Raw genomic sequence first — 23,535 nt, forward strand, 5'->3', positions numbered from 1 at the left:
TAAGCCCCACTGCTTCATTAAGGTTCGCTTGCCAGAGGTCGGTGAGGAGAACAAGGTCTGAGTGACTTCAAAAACAACAAAAAAAATCTGCTGGATAAACACCGCCATGGTCTGTATATGAAAACCATGTGTGCCCCCCCCCACCCCCCACTCCACCCCCGACAGCACCCCTGCTGGAGGGAGGAGTCATGGCCTTGACGATCCGGCGTTGCGCTAACCCCTCGACGAGCCATCAAAGCACTCTGGGACATCCCGCTGACCGCGGCGGAGGCTAACGGTACACATTCAGGGTCACAGGCTCTTCTGACCGGGTTACATAGCGCCCTCTGGTGGGAGGGAGGGGAACAAGCCAAGGTCCTGATACATTCCAGCGAACTCGACCCCCACCCCCCCCTCCCCCCGCCCGTCTTCTCATGGCGCTTTTCCATTAAACTTTTCCTTTTCTTTCTCTCTTCCTTCCGTTCCATCTTTCCGTGCTCGGCCTCGCGGGGAAGGGATGGCGGACGAGCGGGATTCCCCCCGTTCCCCTCCGAAGCGGCCATGACGCCTGTGAGTGATTCACGGCGAAGACGCGCTCCCAAAACAAACGCCGCGTCTCTCGGGGTCGGCTCTCGGGCGCGGGCGGGAAGGCGAGCCGCGCGGTTCGGGAAAGAGGGCGGGGACGTCCCGAGGGCCGCCGACGCCGCTGTACCTGAACAATGGCGGACATTGAGTCCGGTCCCTGAACGCGGGCCGGAAGCTTCCGGAACAACAGCACCCAACGGTCACCTTTCGCGGCCGCCAAAGCAAACAAAGGAAGACGGGAAGGGATCTTCCCCACGCGGACACTCACAGGGAGTTGAGAGACCGCAGACCCAGGAAGGCATCTGGAGCCAGCTCAGAAATCTGGTTGTTGCTCAAGTCTCTGTCAGAAGGAGAGAGAGAGAGAGAGAGAGAGGGAGAGAGAGAGAGTATAGCATCAGTGTCTGTTATGGGATTATATCAGCAGTGACGTTACGCAAATACAATGGGTTAAGCCCCACAAAAGGACTTGTGTTGTACCAAAGGGAAATATCCCTTTAAGAGTTGCAAACCCAGTTCTCTAATCATTACGCTACGCTGCCATCCTTATAATTATAATTATTATTTTTCTTAAATTAAACAATATATGACATGGTGCAAAACAAATGACCAGATCCCTTGGCTTAGCGATGCGAGAATGCCACTGTAGTGCTATTTGCTGAGCTACCTGTATTTGGGTTTCTGTGTGTGTGTGCGTGCGTGCGTGCATGCGTGTGTTTGTGCGTGCGTGCGTGCGTGCGTGCGTGCGTGCGTGTGCGAGTGTTTGTGCGTGCGTGCGTGCGTGCGTGCGTGCTGGTGCGTGTGGTGCGTGCGTGCGTGCGTGCGTGGTGCGTGCGTGGTGTGCGTGCGTGCGTGCGTGCGTGGTGCGTGCGTGTGTGTCGTGCGTCTGGTGTGTGTGTGTGTGAGTGTGTGTGTGTGTGTGTGTGTGAGTGTGTGTGTGCGTGGTGAGTGGTGTGTGTGTGTGTGTGTGAGTGTGTGTGTGGTGATGTGGTGTGTGTGTGTGTGTGTGCGTCGTGCGTGGTGTTGTGCTGTGTTGTGCGTGCGTGCGTTGGTGTGGTTTGTAAGGACAGCAGGGCCTCTGTACTCACATCCTTCTCAGCTTCTTGTAGGGGGAGAAGGCCCCAGGCGGAATGACCTTGATGGCGTTCTGCTCCAGGCGGCTGCAAACACAATACAGCACATTTTAAAACAGTGCACAAATAAAAAAAAATAAAACAAACAAGCAGGGCCCTGATCCAGACCCCATACCACCCTGTACCCTTTTCATATTAAACTCCTGAAGCTAAGCAGCCATACCACCCTGTACCCTTCTCATGACTAACTGCTGAGGCTAAGCAGCCATACCACCCTGTACCCTTCTCATGACTAACTGCTGAAGCTAAGCAGCCATACCACCCTGTACCCTTCTCATGTTAAACTGATGAAGCTAAGCAGCCATACCACCCTGTACCCTTCTCATGTCAAACAGCTGAAGCTAAGCAGCCATACCACCCTGTACCCTTCTCATGTCAAACACCTGAAGCTAAGCTAAAACTTTAAACAACAAAAGAAAGAAACCATGACAATGCCTCGTGCTGAAACTTTTAAACAAGTGTAGCTGGAGTAGTTCTGTGTATGGGCTGGATTGTAGTTAGATGAGAGATTTGCTGGGAAAAAAGTGAGATTGCTACTGACAGAGGTGTTGATAGACCAGTAGCGGACACTCTTCCCTCTGGCCAAAACATTAAGTCCAATGGCCAAACACAGTGATGGGGACGCTGTGCTGTGTAAGGTGTCGTTCTTCACACGGGGAAATTAAACAGATGCCCTGACTCACTGCCATCATTAAAAGACCCCATGGCACTTTGCGGAAAACCAAGGGTGCTCGCCCTGCTGACCTGGTCAAATTACCATGAAACTGGCTTTGTGGCATCTGGTCAGCCAATCGCCTTCTACATCTGACAGGTGACACAATTCCCAGCATTCCCTGTCCTCTCTTCCCCTGGTTCTTACTGCATTAAAGAAATGGGCTCTTTTATGTTCTACCTGGTCAAATAAAAATGACTGCGTGAACAATGAAGTAAATGTGGTGAGTTTTGGCAAAAGTGCTGAACAGATGAACCAGAAGGCTGTAGGGTCAAACCCCGAAATAAAGCAAATGTGTTTGAACCTTTGTTCAGAGTACTTTCCCAAAATGTCTCTTCAATGCATCAAGGTGTGCAAAGGCATCACAGAATATGGAAAAAAAAAACAATAATCACAAAATGAAGGCAGCAAGTCGAAAATCCTGGGATGGTATGCAGGAGGACAGTTTGGGAATAAGCAGATTCAGTAGGTGGAGCTTGTCCTCCTCTGGTCAGCTCAGGGTGTGAATTTTTTATTTTAGAGACAAGACACGGATGAGTCACGTTTCAGTCCATCTAATGAGGCTGGGACTGGTCCAGGGTAGACACTTTCCCCAGATAAATGCTTCACTCACCCCAATAAGAAACCGGGTGCAAATGCTTAGTCAGCGTACTTCTCCTCGTCTTTAACGATTAACCGGGCTATACCGCTAAGCTCTCAATACATACCAGAAAAGGCTACACATTTGTCCATTTGATATTCTCATCTCAACATATTCATTAGGATTTTAACGGACTCTGCAGAAAGGGGAAATTGTATGTGCAAATAAGGAGTTCTCCTGACTGCGATAAACCCAGAATCAATAAAATAATTATGCGGGTAATTAAATATGTAGACCGGACCCCTTCCACCACCCCTCCCCCCTTTTTTTAAAGGGATGTGTGCAGATTTGCTTTTTGGCAAACCTTCCCCTGCCTCACAGCTCTCTCTTTAAAAAAAAAAAAAGACCCAGACATCTTGTCTAGGTATCTTTTGGATTCAAACGCGCACGCATTTTTTTTTTTTTATGACAGCTTGCGTATGCAGTCTGTGCAGAGCACAGCCAAGGTGACCGATCCACGAGGAGAGACGGGAGAAATTCACACACACACACACACACACACACACACACACACCGTCTGAGATGAATTGCGCAGGGGCTTGTAGTCAGGAAGAATTCCATTAACAAAGGCCATTACTTTAAAACCCGGAGAGAAAAAAAAGCCACAATTTTCCATAAGTATCACACGAGGCGGCCATTTGGGCTCTTCTGCTCAGATCTTCCCTCTCAGAACTGGCATGCAGGGGAAAAAAATTATTATATAAAAAACATACACACACACACATACACACACACACACACACACACAGACACACTCACACTCACACTCACACTCACACACACACACACTCACACACACACACACATACACACACACATACACACACACACACACACACACACAGTCACACACACACACACGCACGCACGCACACATACACACACACACACACATACACACACACACACACACACACTCACACACACAGACGCACACACACACACACAATGTGTGGGGTACTGTCAACAGAAACACAGCTTTTTTTCTTTTTTAAAGACAGACTGGGGAATGCCCGATCCCCCCGCTGGTCCTGTGTTGTCGTTTCATCCGTCTCAAAACCGACTGTGTCTTCCAGAGCGAAGTCCGAGCCTGTCTGTTGTCCCGTGAAGAAGCTAATTAGACACCAATTTGGCACCCGCAACACAGGGAACAAACAACCATCTTTAATTAAATCTCCGTGACCTCAAACGAGACCAGGGTGCCTTTCACCTTCTGAAACGGGACCACTGTGCTCAAATTTGTCCGTCCACTGGCAGAGAGCAGTGTGGAGTCTCCCAAAACATCCACCGACATACAAATCTCCGATAATCGACTAAAAAAATGCAACCCATTATCCTCCAACCCATCAAACCATGTCAGTTAAGAGTATTTCTTAACGATGCCGTATAATTAATTCTGCGCATCCGCTGCAGGGCTGTCTGACGCTGAGGCCTCGATGCCCGGCGGTACTAATGCACTTTGAAGGCATTTCAAACCGCCGTCGTACGCAACAGCACGCGGGCAGACGGCTCATAAATTATTATCAAAGGGCAGCTGAAGCACTCGCAAACATTAGTCTGCACCGCATGGATTTTTCTCTTTAATATCTTCCCCATAATGATGCTATTTGAAACCAGAATTTCAAATGAGGTATTAGGAAGGCTTAGCAGAAAATCCATGAATAAAGATGTATTAAAAGGTTGTCTCGGACTGTACCGATCATTAATTACACTGCCCACCTTTTATTAATTTGTACTTTTTTTTTTTTTTTTTTGAAGAGCATGTGTCCTGAGATTAAAAAAAGATTCCGGTCTTGATATTGGCAACCTCACGAAAAAAAAAATATGAAGATATGCTTGTAAGTGGAAACCGGTTCATGAACTGTAATCATGTGCAACACTGACAGGAAGGGGAGAAAAATGAACTTGTCTCTTGGCTGGGGAATTTGTATTTATTTATTTATTTTTGTATTTTGGCTGAGAGCTGGGTGACGGATGGGCTTACAGGCGCTTTATCACGAAGGTGAAGATGCGCTCGTTTTTCACCCAGAACTAACGTCTCCATTCCAGCGCCCCAGAACTCACGTCCGCCAGAACTGTCAAGGCGGTCGCTTCCAGGTAGCGTTTCCATCCGGTCGCGTCTTCAACACGGTCGCGTTTCCACGGCAGCGTTTCCACGGTCGCGTTTCCACGGTCGCGTTTCCGTGGCAGCGTTTCCACGGTCGCGTTTCCGTGGCAGCGTTTCCGTGGTCGCGTTTCCATGGCGAACAGCATGACCAGGGGCAAGCAAGAAGCGAACTCACAGTCTTATGAACAGGAGAAGAGTGACACAGACAGTCACCCCCCCACCCCCCAACATACCACCCCCCATCCACCCTCCCACCCTCCCACCCCCCATCCCAAACCCAGATGCTGTTTCGGGGCCGTTTACAGCCCTGGCACGGGACCCCCGTCCCACCTGGAGGGGGGCCAGAGACAGCTTCACACCTCCCCGCTCACAACGTGTTTACGGAGCTCCACCGAGGGCGATAAGCATCAGAGCGGAGTATGCATGTCTCTCTTTCTCCCTCTGTGTCTCTCTCTTTCTCTCTCTATCTATCCCTCGCTCTTTCTCTCTCTCTTTATCTCTCTCTTTTCCACTCCCTGTCCCTCTCTCTCGTTCTCTCACTCTTACAGCCACTGACCCCAACCGTGTCCACTAACCCCAACCACAATGACTCACCCCAACCACCACAGCCACGAACCCCATCCACATCTGTTCACCTCCACCATGCCTACTAACTGCGACCACACCCAATCGCCCAATCACAGCCAGTCATCCAGAGCACGTCCACTCACACAGACCACGTCCACTCATCCCGACCACGCCCACTCACCCCAACTGTAGCCTCTCACCCTTGCCCCCCCCCACCCCCCACCCAACCGCCCCCCCACTGTCCCGCTTTCCCCACAGACACCGAAGCCAGAAGCCAAAATCTTTTCGCCTGACAAAACCCATCTCAGATATGACAGGGCGTGCAAATCGCACAATTAATGAAAAAAAAGCATTCATTCAAAGCCAAATGCAATCTTTTTCCCCCTCTCTCTCTCTCTCTCTCTCTCTCCCTCCCTCCCTCCCAGCCCTTCTGCGGAACACACTGCACAGAGGAGAGGAGAGGAGAGGAGAGGAGAGGAGAGGAGAGGAGGGGAGAGGAGAGGAGAGGAGAGGAGGGAACGTGCTTGGCGCACCGCCGCGGTTATGATGCTCGGAATTCGGGGCCCCAGGTTCCTTCTCATTTCAGCCTCTGATGTCACGGGGGACATGGATCCCGCGTCTAATTGGTTAATTTGCTCCCCGCGGCTCAGATACGGGATTATGATTTGAGCTCACGGACGTCCACCCAAGCCAATCTGTACAGACCTCCACCAGAGGCCTGACAGGAAGCCCTGTTAGAAACTTTAACCTTGGCTGTGCCAAAAACCGAACTGCCATTCTGTGCAGGGAAGGCTAAACGTTGCTAATCTGAAAGACCTTCGCTTCAACAACAACATAACAGACAACGTAACCGACGTTACTGATGACTGTTCCCAGAAACCCTGGTCAAGAAATACCTTCAGACAAACTGTATCTGTATCTGTCCTGCTTTCAGAACGCTTTCATTGAAAAATAAGGTTCAAAGTGTCATGACGCTTCTACATTTGTGATTCACTCTTTCACTTGATAAAGGGAGAGAGAAAGAAAAGAGAGAGAGAGAGAGACAGACAGACAGGCAGAGAGAGAGCGAGAGAAAAACCCGGTCTTCCCTCTGAGCCCCCATAACCACTCCATCTGAATCAAAAGCCCGTTACACATTACCTGCACCACTAGCCATTTTCATTTCACACTGAACAAGTTTTACAGCTGTCACCAAGGCAATGTCTTCAAATAATACGATGACGCGATTTAGGAACCCCTGTGGAATTATTTTATTACATGCTAGATGGCTCCCTGTCTTCATTCACATTTTGATTAATATTTCTAGGGGGGGAAAAGTCAAGTAAACAATTGAACATAATTTATGGCATTCTCAGGAATTACATTTTTTAATTCCTTGTTTTTTCTTCCCCCCCTTGTTTATTAGACTCGTACAGGAATGACATGAGACCCATCTGTCAGACGTAATACGGAACTATGCGGCAGAACAAAGGGAGTGAATCCCTGCTTTTCTGGAGACCTACGCAGGCGACGTACGCAAGCTTATCGTTTTTCCGTACACAGATTTCTACTCAATCGATCAAAAGCTGCCGCCGCGGGAAAGCTAAACATTCCCGCTAAAAAATATGTTCTCCCACTCCACCGGTGTTTATGCCATAAGTCAGCCGCGGCGGCTCCGAAGCCGGAGTCTTGCTGGGGGGTTATGGGTAAATCTCGCAGGTGCGAGTGCCCTTGAGCGGCTGACACGGGCATAAATTAGCGGGCAGCGGAGGCGATGCCCTAGTAACGAGGCGAGAGGCACACGGCGGGGCATCTCTCTGCTCCGAACCTCAGACACAGGGCGGGGCATCTCTGTGCCCCAGCCTCAGACACAGGGCGGGGCATCTCTCTGCCTGAGCCTCAGACACAGGGTGGGGCATCTCTCTGCCCTGAGCCTCAGACACAGGGTGGGGCATCTCTCTGCCCCAGCCTCAGACACAGGGCGGGGCATCTCTCTGCCCCAGCCTCAGACACAGGGCGGGGCATCTCTCTGCCCCAGCCTCAGACACAGGGCGGGGCATCTCTCTGCCCCAGCCTCAGACACAGGGTGGGGCATCTCTCTGCCCCAGCCTCAGACACAGGGCGGGGCATCTCTGTGCCCCAGCCTCAGACACAGGGCGGGGCATCTCTCTGCCCCGAGCCTCAGACACAGGGTGGGGCATCTCTCTGCCCCAGCCTCAGACACAGGGTGGGGTATCTCTGTGCCCCGAGCCTCAGACACAGGGCGGGGCATCTCTCTGCTCCGAGCCTCAGACACAGGGTGGGGCATCTCTGTGCCTGAGCCTCAGACTCAGGGTGGCACAGCTTTAAAGCGAGCAGTCCAGTCATTTAGGATCATTCAACCCAGGCACGTAGGAGCTGTAAATAACCAAAGGGGGGGGGGGGGGCTGACAGTGAATGTGAAGGGGGGGGGCGTGTCTCTGCATCATGTCAGATGTTCCTTCTTTGCACTTGTGGGAGGAGGGGATGGGGGGTGGGGGGGATTTGGGACTGTGGGGAGATCGCGATCGCAGACCTGAGGGGGAGGAACTGCTGTCAGAACGGACTGGGGGAGAGATTGTGATCGCAAAGGCAGGACACCTGTCCTTTCCAAACAAAAACTTTTATTTATAAGATTTTTTTTTTTTTTTTAATGTCCTGCACATCTCTACTTCCTATGTCATTGAACCAACCATCAAAGGTTACAGTAACAATCGAATACACAACACATACTCATCCCAAATCATTGGATCGGAGTTAAAGCTAAAATGCTAAATGCATATGTTGAAAGCATTGTCTTTAAAAAGGGTTGGTTATGTATGTCTGCCAATGGTGTTGTCATAACACATACATAAATTTCTGGTGAAAAACTGAGTTCAACATTCACTGTTAATTCAGCTCTAACAACTCCAGCTTATATGAGTCATTGTGTACTGCATGCATGGATCATGTGTACTCCTATCAAAATAATATGCATAAGTATGTATTTATTTAACAATGAAGATTTCACTATGAAGGCACTTGTGGAAAGTGAAGGACAAGTATACATTATACCAAAGGCAAGAGAAAGTATGAATATTAATAGGCAATAACAATCTGAACCATATTAACACACTGCAAAAATGTCTGTCTTAAGTGCTACAGTCTTATAATCAGACTTTTGGGACTAACAGACTAACAGAATGTTTTTCTCTCAAATAGAAAATATTAGCTTGTCTTAGGTTACAAATCTTGAAATGAGTCAAACTGTTTTACCTAAATGGTAATATTTTTCCATCTTGTTTAGAAATATAAATAAGTAATATAAAGTAATATAAATAAGATGTTAAGCCAACACATAAGACCAGAATACTTGACTTATTTTTTGTTTTCTTGCAGTGCACCAGGGGTAGCAGTGAGGTACAGTTGCTAGGGCTGTGAGGCCTTGGAACCTGAAGGTCATTGGGTCCAAACCCTGCTGAATGAGTAATCTAAACCCCCGGGGTGTGTCAGGTGGGTAAGACAGGTTGCATTTCGCGCACGTCACCATGGTTTCCGCTGAGTAAACAAACACTGCAAACGAGGGCGTCTGTCCCTTAATCGAGGGACGTCTAATTATTCTGTTTGCTCTATTTCTGTACAGACAGAAACAAGGCTCGCTTTTCTCAAAGGGTAGTAATTGAACAGGGCAGGATGGCTCTCTTTTGGCACATTTACACATTTTTGGGAAAAACACACTTAATTTCTGTTTGTTTGTTTGTTTTTGGTCTTTTTTTAGACATATGCTCAACCCTATGAGACTGCCTGCTGCAGTTAACAGTTAACAGACTGTGCATCCACACACTGGAACAGAGTCTTACCAGACACCAGACCATGGGGCCCATCCACACACTGGAACACAGCCTTAACAGATACCAGACCATGGGGCCTATCCACACACTGGAACAGAGCCTTAACAGATACCAGACCATGGGGCCCATCCACACACTGGAACACAGCCTTAACAGATACCAGACCATGGGCCTATCCACACACTGGAACAGAGCCTTAACAGATACCAGACCATGGGGCCCATCCACACAACTGAACAGAGCCTCCAACGAGAATACCAGACCATGGGGCCCATCCACACACTGGAACAGAGCCTTAACAGATACCAGACCATGGGGCCCATCCACACACTGGAACAGAGCCTTAACAGATACCAGACCATGGGGCCCACCCACACACTGGAACAGAGCCTTAACAGATACCAGACCATGGGGCCCATCCACACACTGGAACAGAGCCTTAACAGATACCAGACCGTGGGGCCCATCCACACACTGGAACAGAGCCTTAACAGATACCAGACCGTGGGGCCCATCCACACACTGTAACTGAGCCTTAACAGATACCAGACCGTGGGGCCCATCCACACACTGGAACAGAGCCTTAACAGATACCAGACCATGGGGCCCATCCACACACTGGAACAGAGCCTTAACAGATACCAGACCTTGGGGCCCATCCACACACTGTAACTGAGCCTTAACAGATACCAGACCATGGGGGCCCATCTGCACACTCAAACAGTGCCTTAGCAGGACGGGCCACCCAGCAGCCAGTCAAAACCATGTTTAATCCATGAATCCGAGGGACAGTGGCCGGCGACGGGGGGCGGGACTCACATTTCGGTGATGGTCTCCGGCAGGTTGGTGGGGATCTCGGCCAGGCCCTTCCCCCTGCAGTCCACGATGTTGTTGCTGCAGGTGCAGGAGTCGGGACACTGCAGGACGCTGCAGGAGGCGGAGGAGTGGTGGCCGCCTGGAAAAGCAGAGCGCGCGATTAAAAAACCCGCCGTCGCGCTCGGTTACCTCGGCGACGGGAGGGGGGGGGTGGGAAGAGTCCCCCCGCGCATCACTCAAGCATTTAACAGACACTGGGATCTAGAGGGACCTGCGGCTGAGAGCGTGTGACGAGGCCGTCGGACTTCAGCCCCGGACGGCCGCAGCTTCCGCAGGCTTCCGGAGACGCTTCAGCACTCAAGCGACTGTCTGGAGCCACTGATTGGCCGGGAAGGTCCGCAAACCTTGTTTCCAAGGCCTACGTTCGCCGCTGATCGCAGGGAAACCATAGAAACCAGCCAGACGCTGTAGCCCACGGAGAATTGTGTTTGACACAACAGGTTTGTCACTAGGCTTGCAGCCCACTGCAGGATCAGCGCTAGGCCTAGAAAACCGATTAAGCCAATCAGAGAGTCTGTGACACTCCACAGCCGCGGAAACCAGACCAGAATACACAAACAATTAATCTGAACACGTGATACATACACATTAAAAAACTAAATGTTTTCCTTTAAAGAAACACCAAACACCTTTTACCAAAAGGCATTAATTATAAAGCTGACCCTGGGACAATAATTGACTGAAGGGAGAACAGCTTGAAGCTGCACTTACTGACAGCTGGATGTAAAAGGTATTATTATTCTAGATATGCGTGCTTTAATTTGATTCACCAATGGGAGGAAGGTCAGCTCTAACACACTGAACAGCAAACTATGAATAAAACAACATGGATAAACAATGTGAAGGTGTATCACTTTCAATAAAAATGATCTTCTCCACAGCCACAAACCCAAAAACAGCGCCCCGTAACTCTGTAGTAGAGAGAGCCAACAGGGTAACAGTGTACCCAAAACCCAATAAAAGGGAGCCATCCGCTCCAGACGGAATACGTGTCGGCTGAAAACAGGAAGTCGAATTAAAGCCGCTGACCCCGACAGAGAAAAATGTCAGAGCACATTTTTTTACTTCCTGGCAGGGAGGAGACCGGGGCAACAGGGACCTGTTGCCATGGCAACGCCCAGACACAGCCTTCAGCTAACACGTGTGCACGCAAACCTGCAGACGTTCTGAGACGCGTCAACCTATCAGGGACGGGCGGGCGGCAGCGGCAGCATCGGACACTGAAAAGTCCTTCAACTTCTTAGGGTATTTAAAATAACCTGATCTTTGGCTCTTGGTGAATGCAAACATTCGTCTGATATATTTTGCTTGTTTAACACCTGATTGACTGTGTGCAAATATAACAGCATGCTTATATAGGATGTTTAGTTAATGCAGTAATGTTTTTACAGCTATATAAGGCGTGTGTGTGTGTGTGTGTGTATGTGTGTGTCACACATAAGGCCTTTTTTGAACGCCAATTAACAAATAATTGTGAGGAAAGTTGAGAACGGACTTGCCTTCATCGTCATCTTGAAAGCGTGAGTGAAGAAAAACACAAGAAAGAACAAGTATTTAAACGGCATCTTTACATCTCCACCCCACCATCCCCCCTTTTCCCCAGGAGCCAATAGGCAGGTGCGAGCAAAGGAGGGGCAGCCCTTACCTGTGCACACAAACTCCTTACCTGTGCACACAAACCCCTTACCTGTGCACACAAACTCCTTACCTGTGCACAGAAACCCCTTGCCTGTGAACACAAACCCCTTACCGTCACAGACCCCCAACAAACTCCTTACTGCTTTGCATGCCAAACACAAACTCCTTCTTCTGCACCTCGGCCACGTTGTGCCCCCGCATGTGGGGGGGGGACATGCACTGGGTGTACAGGCCCAGGCGGGGCCTCTGCCTCAGCCAATCAGAGAGCCAGGCCACGTGGCAGTCACAGAACAGGTTGTTGGAGTGCAGGCGGCTAGAGTTGGGGAGAGAGAGAGAGGGAGAGAGAGATGGAGAGACCTTTTGACTTTTTACATCTTTTAATAAACAACATCCTGTACACGCACGTTAACTGCCTTTGACACATACAAATAAATAAATAAATGAATCCCCAAACCTCATAACCAACACATACCTGCACCACACCTACACACACAACCACCCATTAAGTCGAAAAAGAACAGGTACCCAAAAAGAAGAGACAGTTATGGAGGGAGAGAGGAGAGATGGTGAAAGGAGACAAAGACTGAGAGGATGAAATGGGAGAGAAAGAGAGGGAGTGAGAAAGGAAGAAGAAGAGGGAGAGACAGAATGAGCAAGAAAGGGAGTGAGAGAGAAAGAGTGAGAAAGAAGAAGAAGAGGGAGAGACAGAATGAGCAAGAAAGGGAGTGAGAGAGAAAGAGTGAGAGAGAGAGAGAGACAGAGAGAGAGCGAGAAAGGGAGAGAAGTGAGAAAGGGAGAGAGAGATTCAGAGTCGATATATGCAGATGCAGTGGGCCCAGGCAGGCTGCGGGTGAGTGGTTGGCCAGCAGCCTGTATGACTGAGAGCCCCTCTAATGACCAATCAATGCTCAGATCTTTTCTATAAATTTCAGCAGGCCTGTCACGCCCGTGTACACTTTAGTTAACGGCGCGGCGACAGCCGGCTTTCACAGAGAGATTAATTAATAAACATCGAGCGCGGTGTCACAAAATCAATGCCGCCCACCTCCACCTCTCTAATATCGCTAATTCAGTCACCCAAAAAAATTAGGGCTTTTTTTCTCCTTCCATCAGCTATAAACACCATGAGGGATACTGATACGGTGGACAAAGTAGTGGGGGAAGGGGGGGGGGGTTCATGCTTTTATAAATACTTTAGTTCATGGTGGTTCTGTGAGAAAATAAAACTCAGGGAAAAAGTCTTTGATTAGCAAAAAAGACAGTCTCTCCAGGTCCCAATGGCTGTGCATGTACATGCACCCTAGCACGCTAATAAGCGACAGAGTTCTCGGTTGCCATGGGTGCAGTGGTTCCAAATTCCATTGTGCCAAAGCAAATACACAGCAAATCTAAATCTCCCCAAAAGCAGCCCAGCATACCTGGGGGGGGGGGATCATCACGGCACACAGAGAGGTGTGTGTGAGGCCCAAAGTGGTCTCACCTGGAAGACCGTCCTATTCACTGCCATTCAGAACGAATTTAGTAATATTACAGAAATGTTCATTTTCCTCTACTGAAACACAAGAGTGAATTTGATAACGCGGGTAATGAGCTGTTGTGCGATTAGGCACCTGCCCCTTGTGCCCCAAGAGCCCGATGTGCCCCTGTGATTTCATTAAACCTAAAATTATATTTGCATTATTATTGTTGCCATCATTAATTTTAATTAATTAATTTTGGTAAAAACACATTCTGTTTAGTAACTAGGTGTCATAAAGCAGTTTTTTTCAGTGTGCCCTTTCTCTTACTTTGAGCACCTGCCCTTCTCTGTGATTGGTTGTATGAAACTGGACACAACCAAAGAATAACTGTCAGGGCTAAACTGACAGTTATCCCCTTGATATGAATTCTCATTTATGAACTGCATTGTAAACTGTTCCGAGTGCAGACCAAAGTGCCTTTAAATACAACGTTTGAATTATCGGGGGAATCTCTGCGGCTACACAAATGAACTAATTCCTTTTTAATGAGTCAGCTGTTTTCTTTTGATAAAAGCAATGTTAAAGAAAACAAAAAAATAAAGTTTTTTCTCCCCCCTCCTCCATTCTTTTTCAATGACTTCCCGTGGCTTTCTTTCTCAAAGACAGGAAGTGGATTAGCTTCCGTGACCTCTGAAGGGCGATTGCTAGAGCAATCCCCCAAATTGGAAAAGAGGAAGAAGGGGATTTGGGCAGGGGGTGCATTTGCACTCCTGGGATTCTTTCTGCATGATCATGGTCTTTCTTTTCTCTTTTTTTTTGCTATTAATAAAATTCAGCAGAAATGTCTTCACTAAGTGAAGTATATGAGCTTTTAGGAACTTGTTTTTTTTTTTACCTCGTGTTAAAAGTAGAAGAGGGGAAATGCGATGGAATGAATCAGCCCAGTTTTCCCAGACCCCTCTAGTGACAGAGTAATGTCATTTCAGAGGGCTACAGCTGATGCGCTCAGTCCCAAACCAATCGCTATAATGGCCGTCAAATCGCACACTCCGGTCCAGAATGCTAATTTCTGCATTTGGAAGGCTACCCCGCGCCGAGAGAAGGCAATTCTCTAATTACACACAGCCCATGATTACACATCGAGGCAGGCACACCTATGTACACACGTGCGTGCGCATAAATATGTTTATGTGTTGTGTTCCGCAGGAGAAATGAATATTAATGCGGGTGTTTTATTAAGTTGCGTTCCTCAGATTTGCGTGCTGTGCGTTTGTTTTGTGTTTTTTTCCTGAAAAGAGCGGCTCGTTAAGACTAAACGACTCCCTGCAGAGCGGGGTACGCCGCTGGGGGGGGGGGGGGGGGGGGGGGCACGGATACTCACAAGGTCCGGAGCTTGGGCATGTGGTTGAAGCTGGCCACGGACAGGCGGCTGATGTTGTTGTTGTTGAGCGTGCTGCGGGAAAAAAAAAAAAACACGAGAGAAGACCAGCGTGAGCGTCTCCGAGGAGGCCTGCTCTTCTTCATCCTCCTCTTCCTCAAAATTACGTTTCTATTTTATACAGAATGCACCGCCACGGACTGCTGAGAGTATATTTTTATCTTCCCTGTGAGTGGTATTAACGTCACAAAAAACACGTTTGTGACGTGCAATACCGCGCAGACCGCGGCGGAAGCACTACCCATCATGCAGTGCGGCGTACTCGAAAAACGCACGGCATTCAAAAACATTACAGGAGCGCCGCAGCGAGGCTCTTACAGCACTAAAAAAAAGAGGGGGCCTCTGCACTTCCTTCAGGAAGGAAAGAGCTCCCGTGCTCGTAGCGCGCAGGCTGTGTGTTCCAGTGACTTTAAAAGCACAGATGCGACCCTCTGCTTCCTCCAGTCTGAGCGTCCAGGCTGGTACTCTGCTTCCTCCAGTCTGAGCGTCCAGGCTGGTACTCTGCTTCCTCCAGAGCGCCCAGGCTGGTACTCTGCTTCCTCCGCTCCCTCCAGAGCGCCCAGGCTGGTACTCTGCTTCCTCCGCTCAGAGCGTCCAGGCTGGTACTCTGCTTCCTCCGCTCTGAGCTCCCAGGCTGGTACTCTGCTTCCTCCGCTCAGAGCGCCCAGGCTGGTACTCTGCTTCCTCCGCTCAGAGCGCCCAGGCTGGTACTCTGCTTCCTCCGCTCCCTCCAGAGCGCCCAGGCTGGTACTCTGCTTCCTCCGCTCCCTCCAGAGCGCCCAGGCTGGTACTCTGCTTCCTCCGCTCCCTCCAGAGCGCCCAGGCTGGTACTCTGCTTCCTCCGCTCAGAGCGCCCAGGCTGGTACTCTGCTTCCTCCGCTCAGAGCGCCCAGGCTGGTACTCTGCTTCCTCGCTCAGAGCGCCCAGGCTGGTACTCTGCTTCCCTCCAGAGCGCCCAGGCTGGTACTCTGCTTCCTCCGCTCAGAGCGCCCAGGCTGGTACTCTGCTTCCTCCGCTCAGAGCGCCCAGGCTGGTACTCTGCTTCCTCCGCTCCCTCCAGAGCGCCCAGGCTGGTACTCTGCTTCCCTCCAGAGCGGCCAGGCTGGTACTCTGCTTCCTCCGCTCCCTCCAGAGCGCCCAGGCTGGTACTCTGCTCCTCCTCAGAGCGCCCAGGCTGGTACTCTGCTTCCTCCGCTCCCTCCAGAGCGCCAGGCTGGTACTCTGCTTCCTCCCTCCCTCCAGAGCGCCCAGGCTGGTACTCTGCTTTCCTCTCAGAGGCCCAGGCTGGTACTCTGCTTCCTCCGCTCCCTCCAGAGCGCCAGGCTGGTACTCTGCTTCTCCGCTCCTCAGAGCGCCCAGGCTGGTACTCTGCTTCCTCCGCTCCCTCAGAGCGCCAGGCTGGTACTCTGCTTCCTCCGCTCAGACCCTCAGCGGTACTCTGCTCCCTCCAGGCTGGTACTCTGCTTCCTCCGCTCCCTCCAGAGCGACCAGGCTGGTACTCTGCTTCCTCCGCTCAGAGCACCCAGGCTGGTACTCTGCTTCCCTCCAGAGCGGCCAGGCTGGTACTCTGCTTCCCTCCAGAGCGCCCAGGCTGGTACTCTGCTCCCTCCAGAGCGGCCAGGCTGAGCGTTTTCAGCGGAGCGACGGCGGCGAGCACATCCGGCTCTCCATTTCAGCACCGCAGTGCCGCAGAAAGGCTTCACGTTCAGGAGGTAAAGCTCAAATGGGTGATTAGCTCTCTGTTATTAATCAGTCTGGCGCAGTCTCTCTTTTCAGCAAAGAGGGGAAAAATCGTTACGATATGCAAGCTGAGCTAATTTTACTGACCTCCTCATTTTTGTGTTTCTTTACACAAAAAAATACATATATATGAATATATATATATGAAAAAATGTATATATATTTTTTTTTTCAGTCTCATAAATGGATTTACCGCAAGTGCAATAAATCCGTTCTGTCTGGGAAAGTATATTCTCCAGGGAGAAGAAAAAAAAAAGTGAGGCGCTGGGAAATGGCGGCTTAACCGCGACGCGGGGTCCGCGAGCACGGAGAGCGGCCACCTGCCCCGGCACGCGAACGCCCGAACGAGCGAAGGGATCAGCAAACGCAAAACGTTATAATCTACTTACGGGAACGAGACGGCGTCCGCCCGCGTCCCGCGTCTCTGGGGTATAATCTCATTACGGCGTTCGGCTCAGCCGCCACTCAAACCCACGCCGGCGACTCCGCGTCAGACTGAGAGGGACGTGGATTTGCGTGTGGCCCAGACGTATATGTTAAATGGTAAACGGACTGCATTTATATAGCGCTTTTATCCAAAGCGCTTTACAATTGATGCCTCTCATTCACCGGAGCGGTTAGGGGTTAGGTGTCTTGCTCAAGGACACTTCGACATGCCCAGGGCGGGGTTTGAACCGGCAACCCTCCGACTGCCAGACAATCGGTCTTACCTCCTGAGCTATGTCGCCCCAGATGTCAGAGATGTCAGAGACGGGGATACGAGCTGAGATGTTACTAAACTTTACCGCCAGACAGTGAGAGAGAAAGCCCCTGATATATATCCACCGGGCTCTTAAACGTGGGGAGGGAAAGGTGCCGAAAAGGCAAGGCCAGACTACAAGCAAACCTGGAGCTCTGTTCTTTTTTTTTTTCCCTCTCCTGAAAACATCTGAAGGGCATCTCTCACATTTGAGTCTGTGACGCGCTCCAGATCCAACGCGCTTTCCGCATTCGAGCTTCCGACAGAATAAAAAGGACTCTGACCCCGTGAGTAAAACACTTTGGGGGCTAATGTGATGAACGCTCTCCGGAGTAGTAAACAGTGTTTTAATTGGATGCACCAGGTTAAAAGAAAAGAGAGACATCCCTCTCTGTCAGACCTGCTGCACAGCTGAGCTTTACTGTATTGCTCTCTAGCATTCATGAACATACACATATGCAAGAAAGAATAAACACACACGCTCACACAGTCTCTCCCTCTCTCACACACACACACACACACACACACACACACACACGGATGCTATCTTCCAGTCTTACCACAACAGTCCCATGCATCCAAATAAAAGCATTGTGAGCATCACACAACAGCCTATGCCTCTGCAGAGAGAGAGAGAGAGGGAGAGAGGGAGAGAGAGAGAGAGAGGGAGAGAGAGAGAGAGAGAGAGAGAGGAGAGAGAGAGAGAGAGAGAGAGAGAGAGAGAGAGAGAAGAGAGAGAGAGAGAGAGAGAGAGAGAAAGCAATGGATTTATTTACTCACAGTACTTCCAGGTCACGCAGAGCCCTGAACGCCCCGTCCTCGATGCAGCTGATCTGGTTGTAATCCAGCTGCCTGTTTAACGGATCGGGGGAGAGGAGGAGAGAGGAGGGGAGAGGGGAGGAAGGGAGAGAGAGAGAGAGAGGGAGAGGGAGAGGGAGACGGAGGTGAGACGGGCGAGCGCAGACGGTACGCGCTGCGCAGATTTCTTCCCCCCTGTCTTCCCCTCTTTCAGACACCCCCCCACACTCCCTTCCAGAACGCCGAGCGGTCGGCTGGCGGTCGGCTGGCGGTCGGCGGGCTCCGGCTCCTTTCTCCTGGCGGACGACGCTGTGGCTGTCGTCCCGCTGTCCCGCGCCGCCCGTGGCCTCCGCCGCCTCCGGCGCCCCCCCCCCGCCCGCCCCGTCTCTCTCTCCCGCTCGCCCGCCCCCTCCAACAGCCCGCCGCTGGCCGAGCGCACGCCGGAGAGAGCCCGCCCGCCCGCCAGCCGCCGCCGCCAACCGCCAACTGACAACTGCCAACCGCCAACTGCCGCCGCTTCGCCCCAGAGAAAGAGCTGCGGTAAATAATAACTGCACCTTATATTAAACGCCAGGGGAGAGCAATTTCATTACATCAAGGAAAAGCCATCCATTAAAGGCGCTCAGCGTCGTCTCCCCCCCCCCCCCCCGAAACAATTTCATTAAGCCAAGGGGGCCGGTAAATCATGTGATGTCACACGCACCCCCCCGGTGACCCAGCGGAATGCGTTTATCACATCCTCGCAGCTGCATGTTAATTCCGCCGTCGTCCGCGGAGACAGAAGCAGCCCCCCAACCACCCCCCCGCCCCCCCACCGATTTCCCTTTAAATATTTAGAGTCTGTACAGCCTTTAGCAGTAATTGTACCGCAGGGCTTGCAGTCCCGCAATGACAGTCGAAGGAGGGGGGGGGAGGGGGCATCGAGTTTTACTTTCGCCCCCCAATCAGAGGTCGTGACCCCTGACATCGACGACAGGGCGGGCCGCATTTCATAACTGCGTTTCAGCTGGGCTCCATATTTAAAAAATCTGTCATAAGCATAACAGCGGCGTTCTCATTTAAGACACACAAAGTATCTGTAAAAAAAATAAATAAATAAAAAATCATATCTCTTTCTAATTTTTTTTTCCTGTCGCCTTCAGTTTAATTATTCTCTGGGTGCAAGAACCCTGAATGGCTAATTATGGCATATTCCAGAAAGATTATAATCTGCCAATAAAACAGATAAGGGGAAGACAATAAGTCAAACGCGGGGCTCTGCGGCTCAGCCCACACTCATCTTATTACAGTAGCGGAGGGGTATCTGGGCTCTCATCACATTCGGTGAAGCTCAGAACGAATCATTACACGCGCAGGACAACGCCACTGAGCGCCAGTTCTCACCGCGCGATCGTGTTCGCTTTCTCCAAACCGATAACGAGCCCGTCGTCTGTCACGGGGCGGGGAAGAGCCACGGAGCGAAAACAAGGCACGCGCCTAAACACGCCGTATCCTCGATTAGCCGCTTTAGCGTGAAACACGCGCGCGGCGCGCTCATTTCAACATTTCAACGGCGCACCCAATCGATTCATTTCAATGTAACACGCAGAGCCTTGAACGGCCACTTGAATTAAACGTGGCTAGACGACAGAATTAAACGTAAAGAATTAGGGTTACTAATTTTATTTATTTATTTTTTTTACAGGATGCACCGGGGGTATTCTTCAGGTCAACGTGGATAGTCCCACTGCCGACACAGCCGTCTAAACGTACAGTGGGCTCTGTGAGTGCCAGTGTATAGGTGGAAATGGGGAGAACCAGGCCCCCCCACTTGATTTTGCACATTGCATTCAGGGGCCTACGTTAGGGGGGGAGGGGGGGCTGTAACCGCTAACAAGGCTAATTTGGAGTTACAATAACAGCGATAACAGCCATCTTGAATTTACCCCCATTAGAGGCCTTTAAACTAGTTAAGTTAGAAAAGTTTTTTTTTTCCGCAAAATGAAGGATAGGAGCGTGTGATGAATAACACACGCTACAGGACTGGACGTAATTGGCTGCCATTATGTGTGTCGGAGTTAACCAAGCTCTTTCTCCCCCGCCCCCCCCCCCCCACCCCCACCCCCATTGGGTGAATTAGCGATGACATCATTCGCTGGAATGGTTCCAGGAAAGCGGTTGGCCGTCGGGTGCCAACCGAATAGGAAAGAGTGCGTGAGACGCTGAACAGTAATTACCTCATACAGGTGAGCGATGGGAAACGCGCACGCTGTGCTCAAACCACGGTTAAAAATGGCATTTTACAAAACCGACTGGAACACACTGTAAGGGCACTGTACCCTGTGCTCACGTGGGCAGATAATAATCATAAACTGTTCAACACAGGAGGTGCTTTTTTTTGGGGGCGAAAATACATAAAAAATGCAGAAGAGAATTAAAATTTTAAGTAAAGCGTAAATTTGTTCCCGCACACCATCTCAGCAAATGATGCCGAATATCCCCAGCAGCTAAAAGTGCTATTCTAAAGACGAACTTCTCAAATAATTTAGCTAATTGCTGCTGTATTTTTTTTTTTTTAAACCGTCATAAAATACATCCGCCGTGATCCGCCAATCAATTTTTTTCACTGACCCTAAAAGTAACAACAAGCACCAACTGTTCCTCCCCACACAGACCGGAGAGAAACTGCCTCGTGACAAATTGAAGGAGGAAAAAAAAAAAAAAAACCATTTAATATCAGCTAATTTGCCTAATGCAGTCTGTGGCTTAATTAGGGGGAGGGCTGATATACGTTTTTGCCCATATCTCATTAACCTTTGCTGTCAATTCGATAAATCACTACCCCCCGCCAATCTCTTAAATCAGACAAGCCCCCGCCACGAGCCCCAAACCCCCCACCCCCCCACCCCCCCAGCCCCCGCTTAAGGGAGCAGTGTTCCATACCTGCTCAAGTCTGCGGTTGGGGATTAAATAAAGACCCCCCCACCCCATGGCATAAAGCCTATCTGCAGTTTTTAGGGAGAGGTTTCTCCTCTCACAGAAAGACTAGGAGCCTTGCCGAAATCTCAGGCGTCTTGTAAGAAGAAGGAGATTACAAGACACGTGGACTTCCTTATTCATCATCTCTCTTCTCTCTCTGTATCTGTCTCTATCTCTTTCCCTCTCCCTCATCCTGTCTCTTTCTCTCTCCTCCTCTATTTCTCTCTCTTTCTCCCTCACTCTCTGCCCTTTACCTCTCAGTCTCTCCCTCTCTGTCTGTCTCTCTCTCTTTCTCTCTCTGTCTCTCACCCTCTCTTCCTCTCTCTGTCTGTCTCTCTCTCTTTCTCTCTCTGTCTCTGTCTCTCACCCTCTCTTCCTCTCTCTGTCTCTCTCTCTCTCTCACCCTCTCTCTATCCCTCTCCTTCTCCACCAGACATTCGGATTGAGACGTACTGTAAGAAAGATGTGTGCAGCCTGGGGTAAACCCCCCCCCCACCCCGCCACCCTGCCCAACAAATAAATACATAAATAAAATTTTAAAAAGGCTTAGCTACACTTAGACAAATCAGAGTGTTGGGGCATCACAATACCATTGATTACTAAGGCGATTCAGTTTCCCCAGTGCTGTACTGTACATAACAATTAGGATGTGGGGGTTTGACAAAGCCTATTGCGGCAATTAATGTGCGCTTTCGACCACGGCTGTGTTATCAAATTAGCCAAGCCGAATCAATCGACGTGCGCTAAGTGCCGGGTTTCAATGCCGACAGCCAGCCCAAAACGCCGGAGGACAAAAGATTTCTAATTACCAATATTATAGCGCACGAGGACAAGAGCTCAAAACAGAAAACTAGCCCAAAACACGAGCCCGTTCCTCCCGTGTCCGACTGGCTAAGGGCTGTACGAGGTACCAAGCTTTCCAAACGCTCTTCGGCCACCTCCGGTGCACCGCAGGTAGCACTAGCGCACCTGCAGCGCGCTGCGTAGCGCACACGGTCGACGTCCGCTGAAAGCGCGCGATGGAAATCGAGACGGACGGAACGCTGCTCGTTTGCGAATTCTCAAGCCGTCCTCAGGTCTGGAAAAATACAGACGCGTCGTCAGGAGTGACAGGTTTTAAAAAACTCTCTCGTCCGGCCCGCCCATAAAAATCGCACATAAGCCGACGCACACGCCGTGACTTCAGAAGTGTTCAGACCGTATATTTTATTCCGCCACGTCGGGGAAGGAGAGGACGGCGGAGCTCGCCGCCGGACGGTTTTATTTCCTCTCTTTTATTTCGCCAATCGGGGGATGAATCAGAGGAGGGGAGGAGGGAGCGACGAACACAGACAAACTGAGCAAAGAAGCAGTCGAGTCAGACGTTCGGATACCACGGCCGCCTCAACACAACCGTCTGAATACGACTGCCTAAACACGACTGTCTGAACACAATCACCTTAACACAATCACCTCAACACGACCACCTGAACACATCCACCTGGAACCGCCTGATCATGGCTGACTGAACATGGCCGCCTGAATATGACTGCCTAAACATGACTGTCTGAACACAATCACCTTAACACGACCACCTGAACACGACTGCCTCACACAGCAGCCTCAACACGGCACTGTCTTTTAGCACAAAGTCTCACGGACTCCACGCAACGTGGGCCTAACCGCTACACGGAAAAATCAACATCGATAGAGTATCTCAAGCAGAGTTTACTCTCATCTCAGGCAGAGTTCTAGTGAAAGGAACCTGAATCAACCGGAACGGTGTGCAGCATGGAGTTCTAACGAAAAGAACCCCAAACGCAAACTTGTTCTGTTTCCATTTCCATCTGACATGCCACTGGTCTTGCTCAGCCATTCGAGGATGGCCCTGTTCTTTTGAGAGGAGAAAAAGGGAAATATGCACTGTCAGCATTTTCATCCGCATCATCGAAATCCTTATTGTACGGCAGTGTAGCACAGTGGGTAAGGAACTGGTCTCGTAACCTAAAGGTCGCAGGTTCGATTCCCCGGTAGGACACTGCCGTTGTACCCTTGAGCAAGGTACTTAACCTGCATTGCTTCAGCATATATCCAGCTGTATAAATGGATGCAATGTAAATGCAGTGTAAAATGTTGTGTAAGTCACTCTGGATAAGAGCGTCTGCTAAATGCCAGTAATATAACGTAATGTCCATTCCTGTTCTGGACGTAGCTGCAGAAGGCCTGTCCAAGCCCCGTCTGTCTGCTCGTGGAAGTGCTCTTATCTCCACCTCGATGTCCTCTGAAGAGACCGGTGGCTTCACGTCAAGCCGACCAACCGGAAACGGCTCCGTTTGCACGACGGGTCACAAAACGGCGTTAA

The 23,535-nt window shown here is 50.3% G+C and overlaps 1 protein-coding gene across 2 annotated transcripts in view; it reads right to left on the minus strand.

The window, feature by feature from the left end:
- The window catches only part of slit2 (slit homolog 2 (Drosophila)), a 164,763-nt gene that overhangs the window by 46,206 nt on the left and 95,022 nt on the right, over positions 1 to 23,535 (minus strand). For both annotated transcript variants that reach the window (XM_064337515.1, XM_064337514.1), the window contains exons 6-11: positions 18,219 to 18,290; positions 14,903 to 14,974; positions 12,202 to 12,374; positions 10,367 to 10,502; positions 1,650 to 1,721; positions 833 to 904 (exon numbers count right to left, since the gene is read on the minus strand). In XM_064337515.1, the coding sequence (XP_064193585.1) occupies positions 833 to 904; positions 1,650 to 1,721; positions 10,367 to 10,502; positions 12,202 to 12,374; positions 14,903 to 14,974; positions 18,219 to 18,290 (597 nt within the window). The remainder of the gene's footprint in view (positions 1 to 832; positions 905 to 1,649; positions 1,722 to 10,366; positions 10,503 to 12,201; positions 12,375 to 14,902; positions 14,975 to 18,218; positions 18,291 to 23,535) is intronic.

The sequence above is a fragment of the Anguilla rostrata genome, chromosome 5 (genome assembly GCF_018555375.3).
Source record: "Anguilla rostrata isolate EN2019 chromosome 5, ASM1855537v3, whole genome shotgun sequence".
Taxonomy (NCBI): Eukaryota; Metazoa; Chordata; class Actinopteri; order Anguilliformes; family Anguillidae; genus Anguilla; species Anguilla rostrata.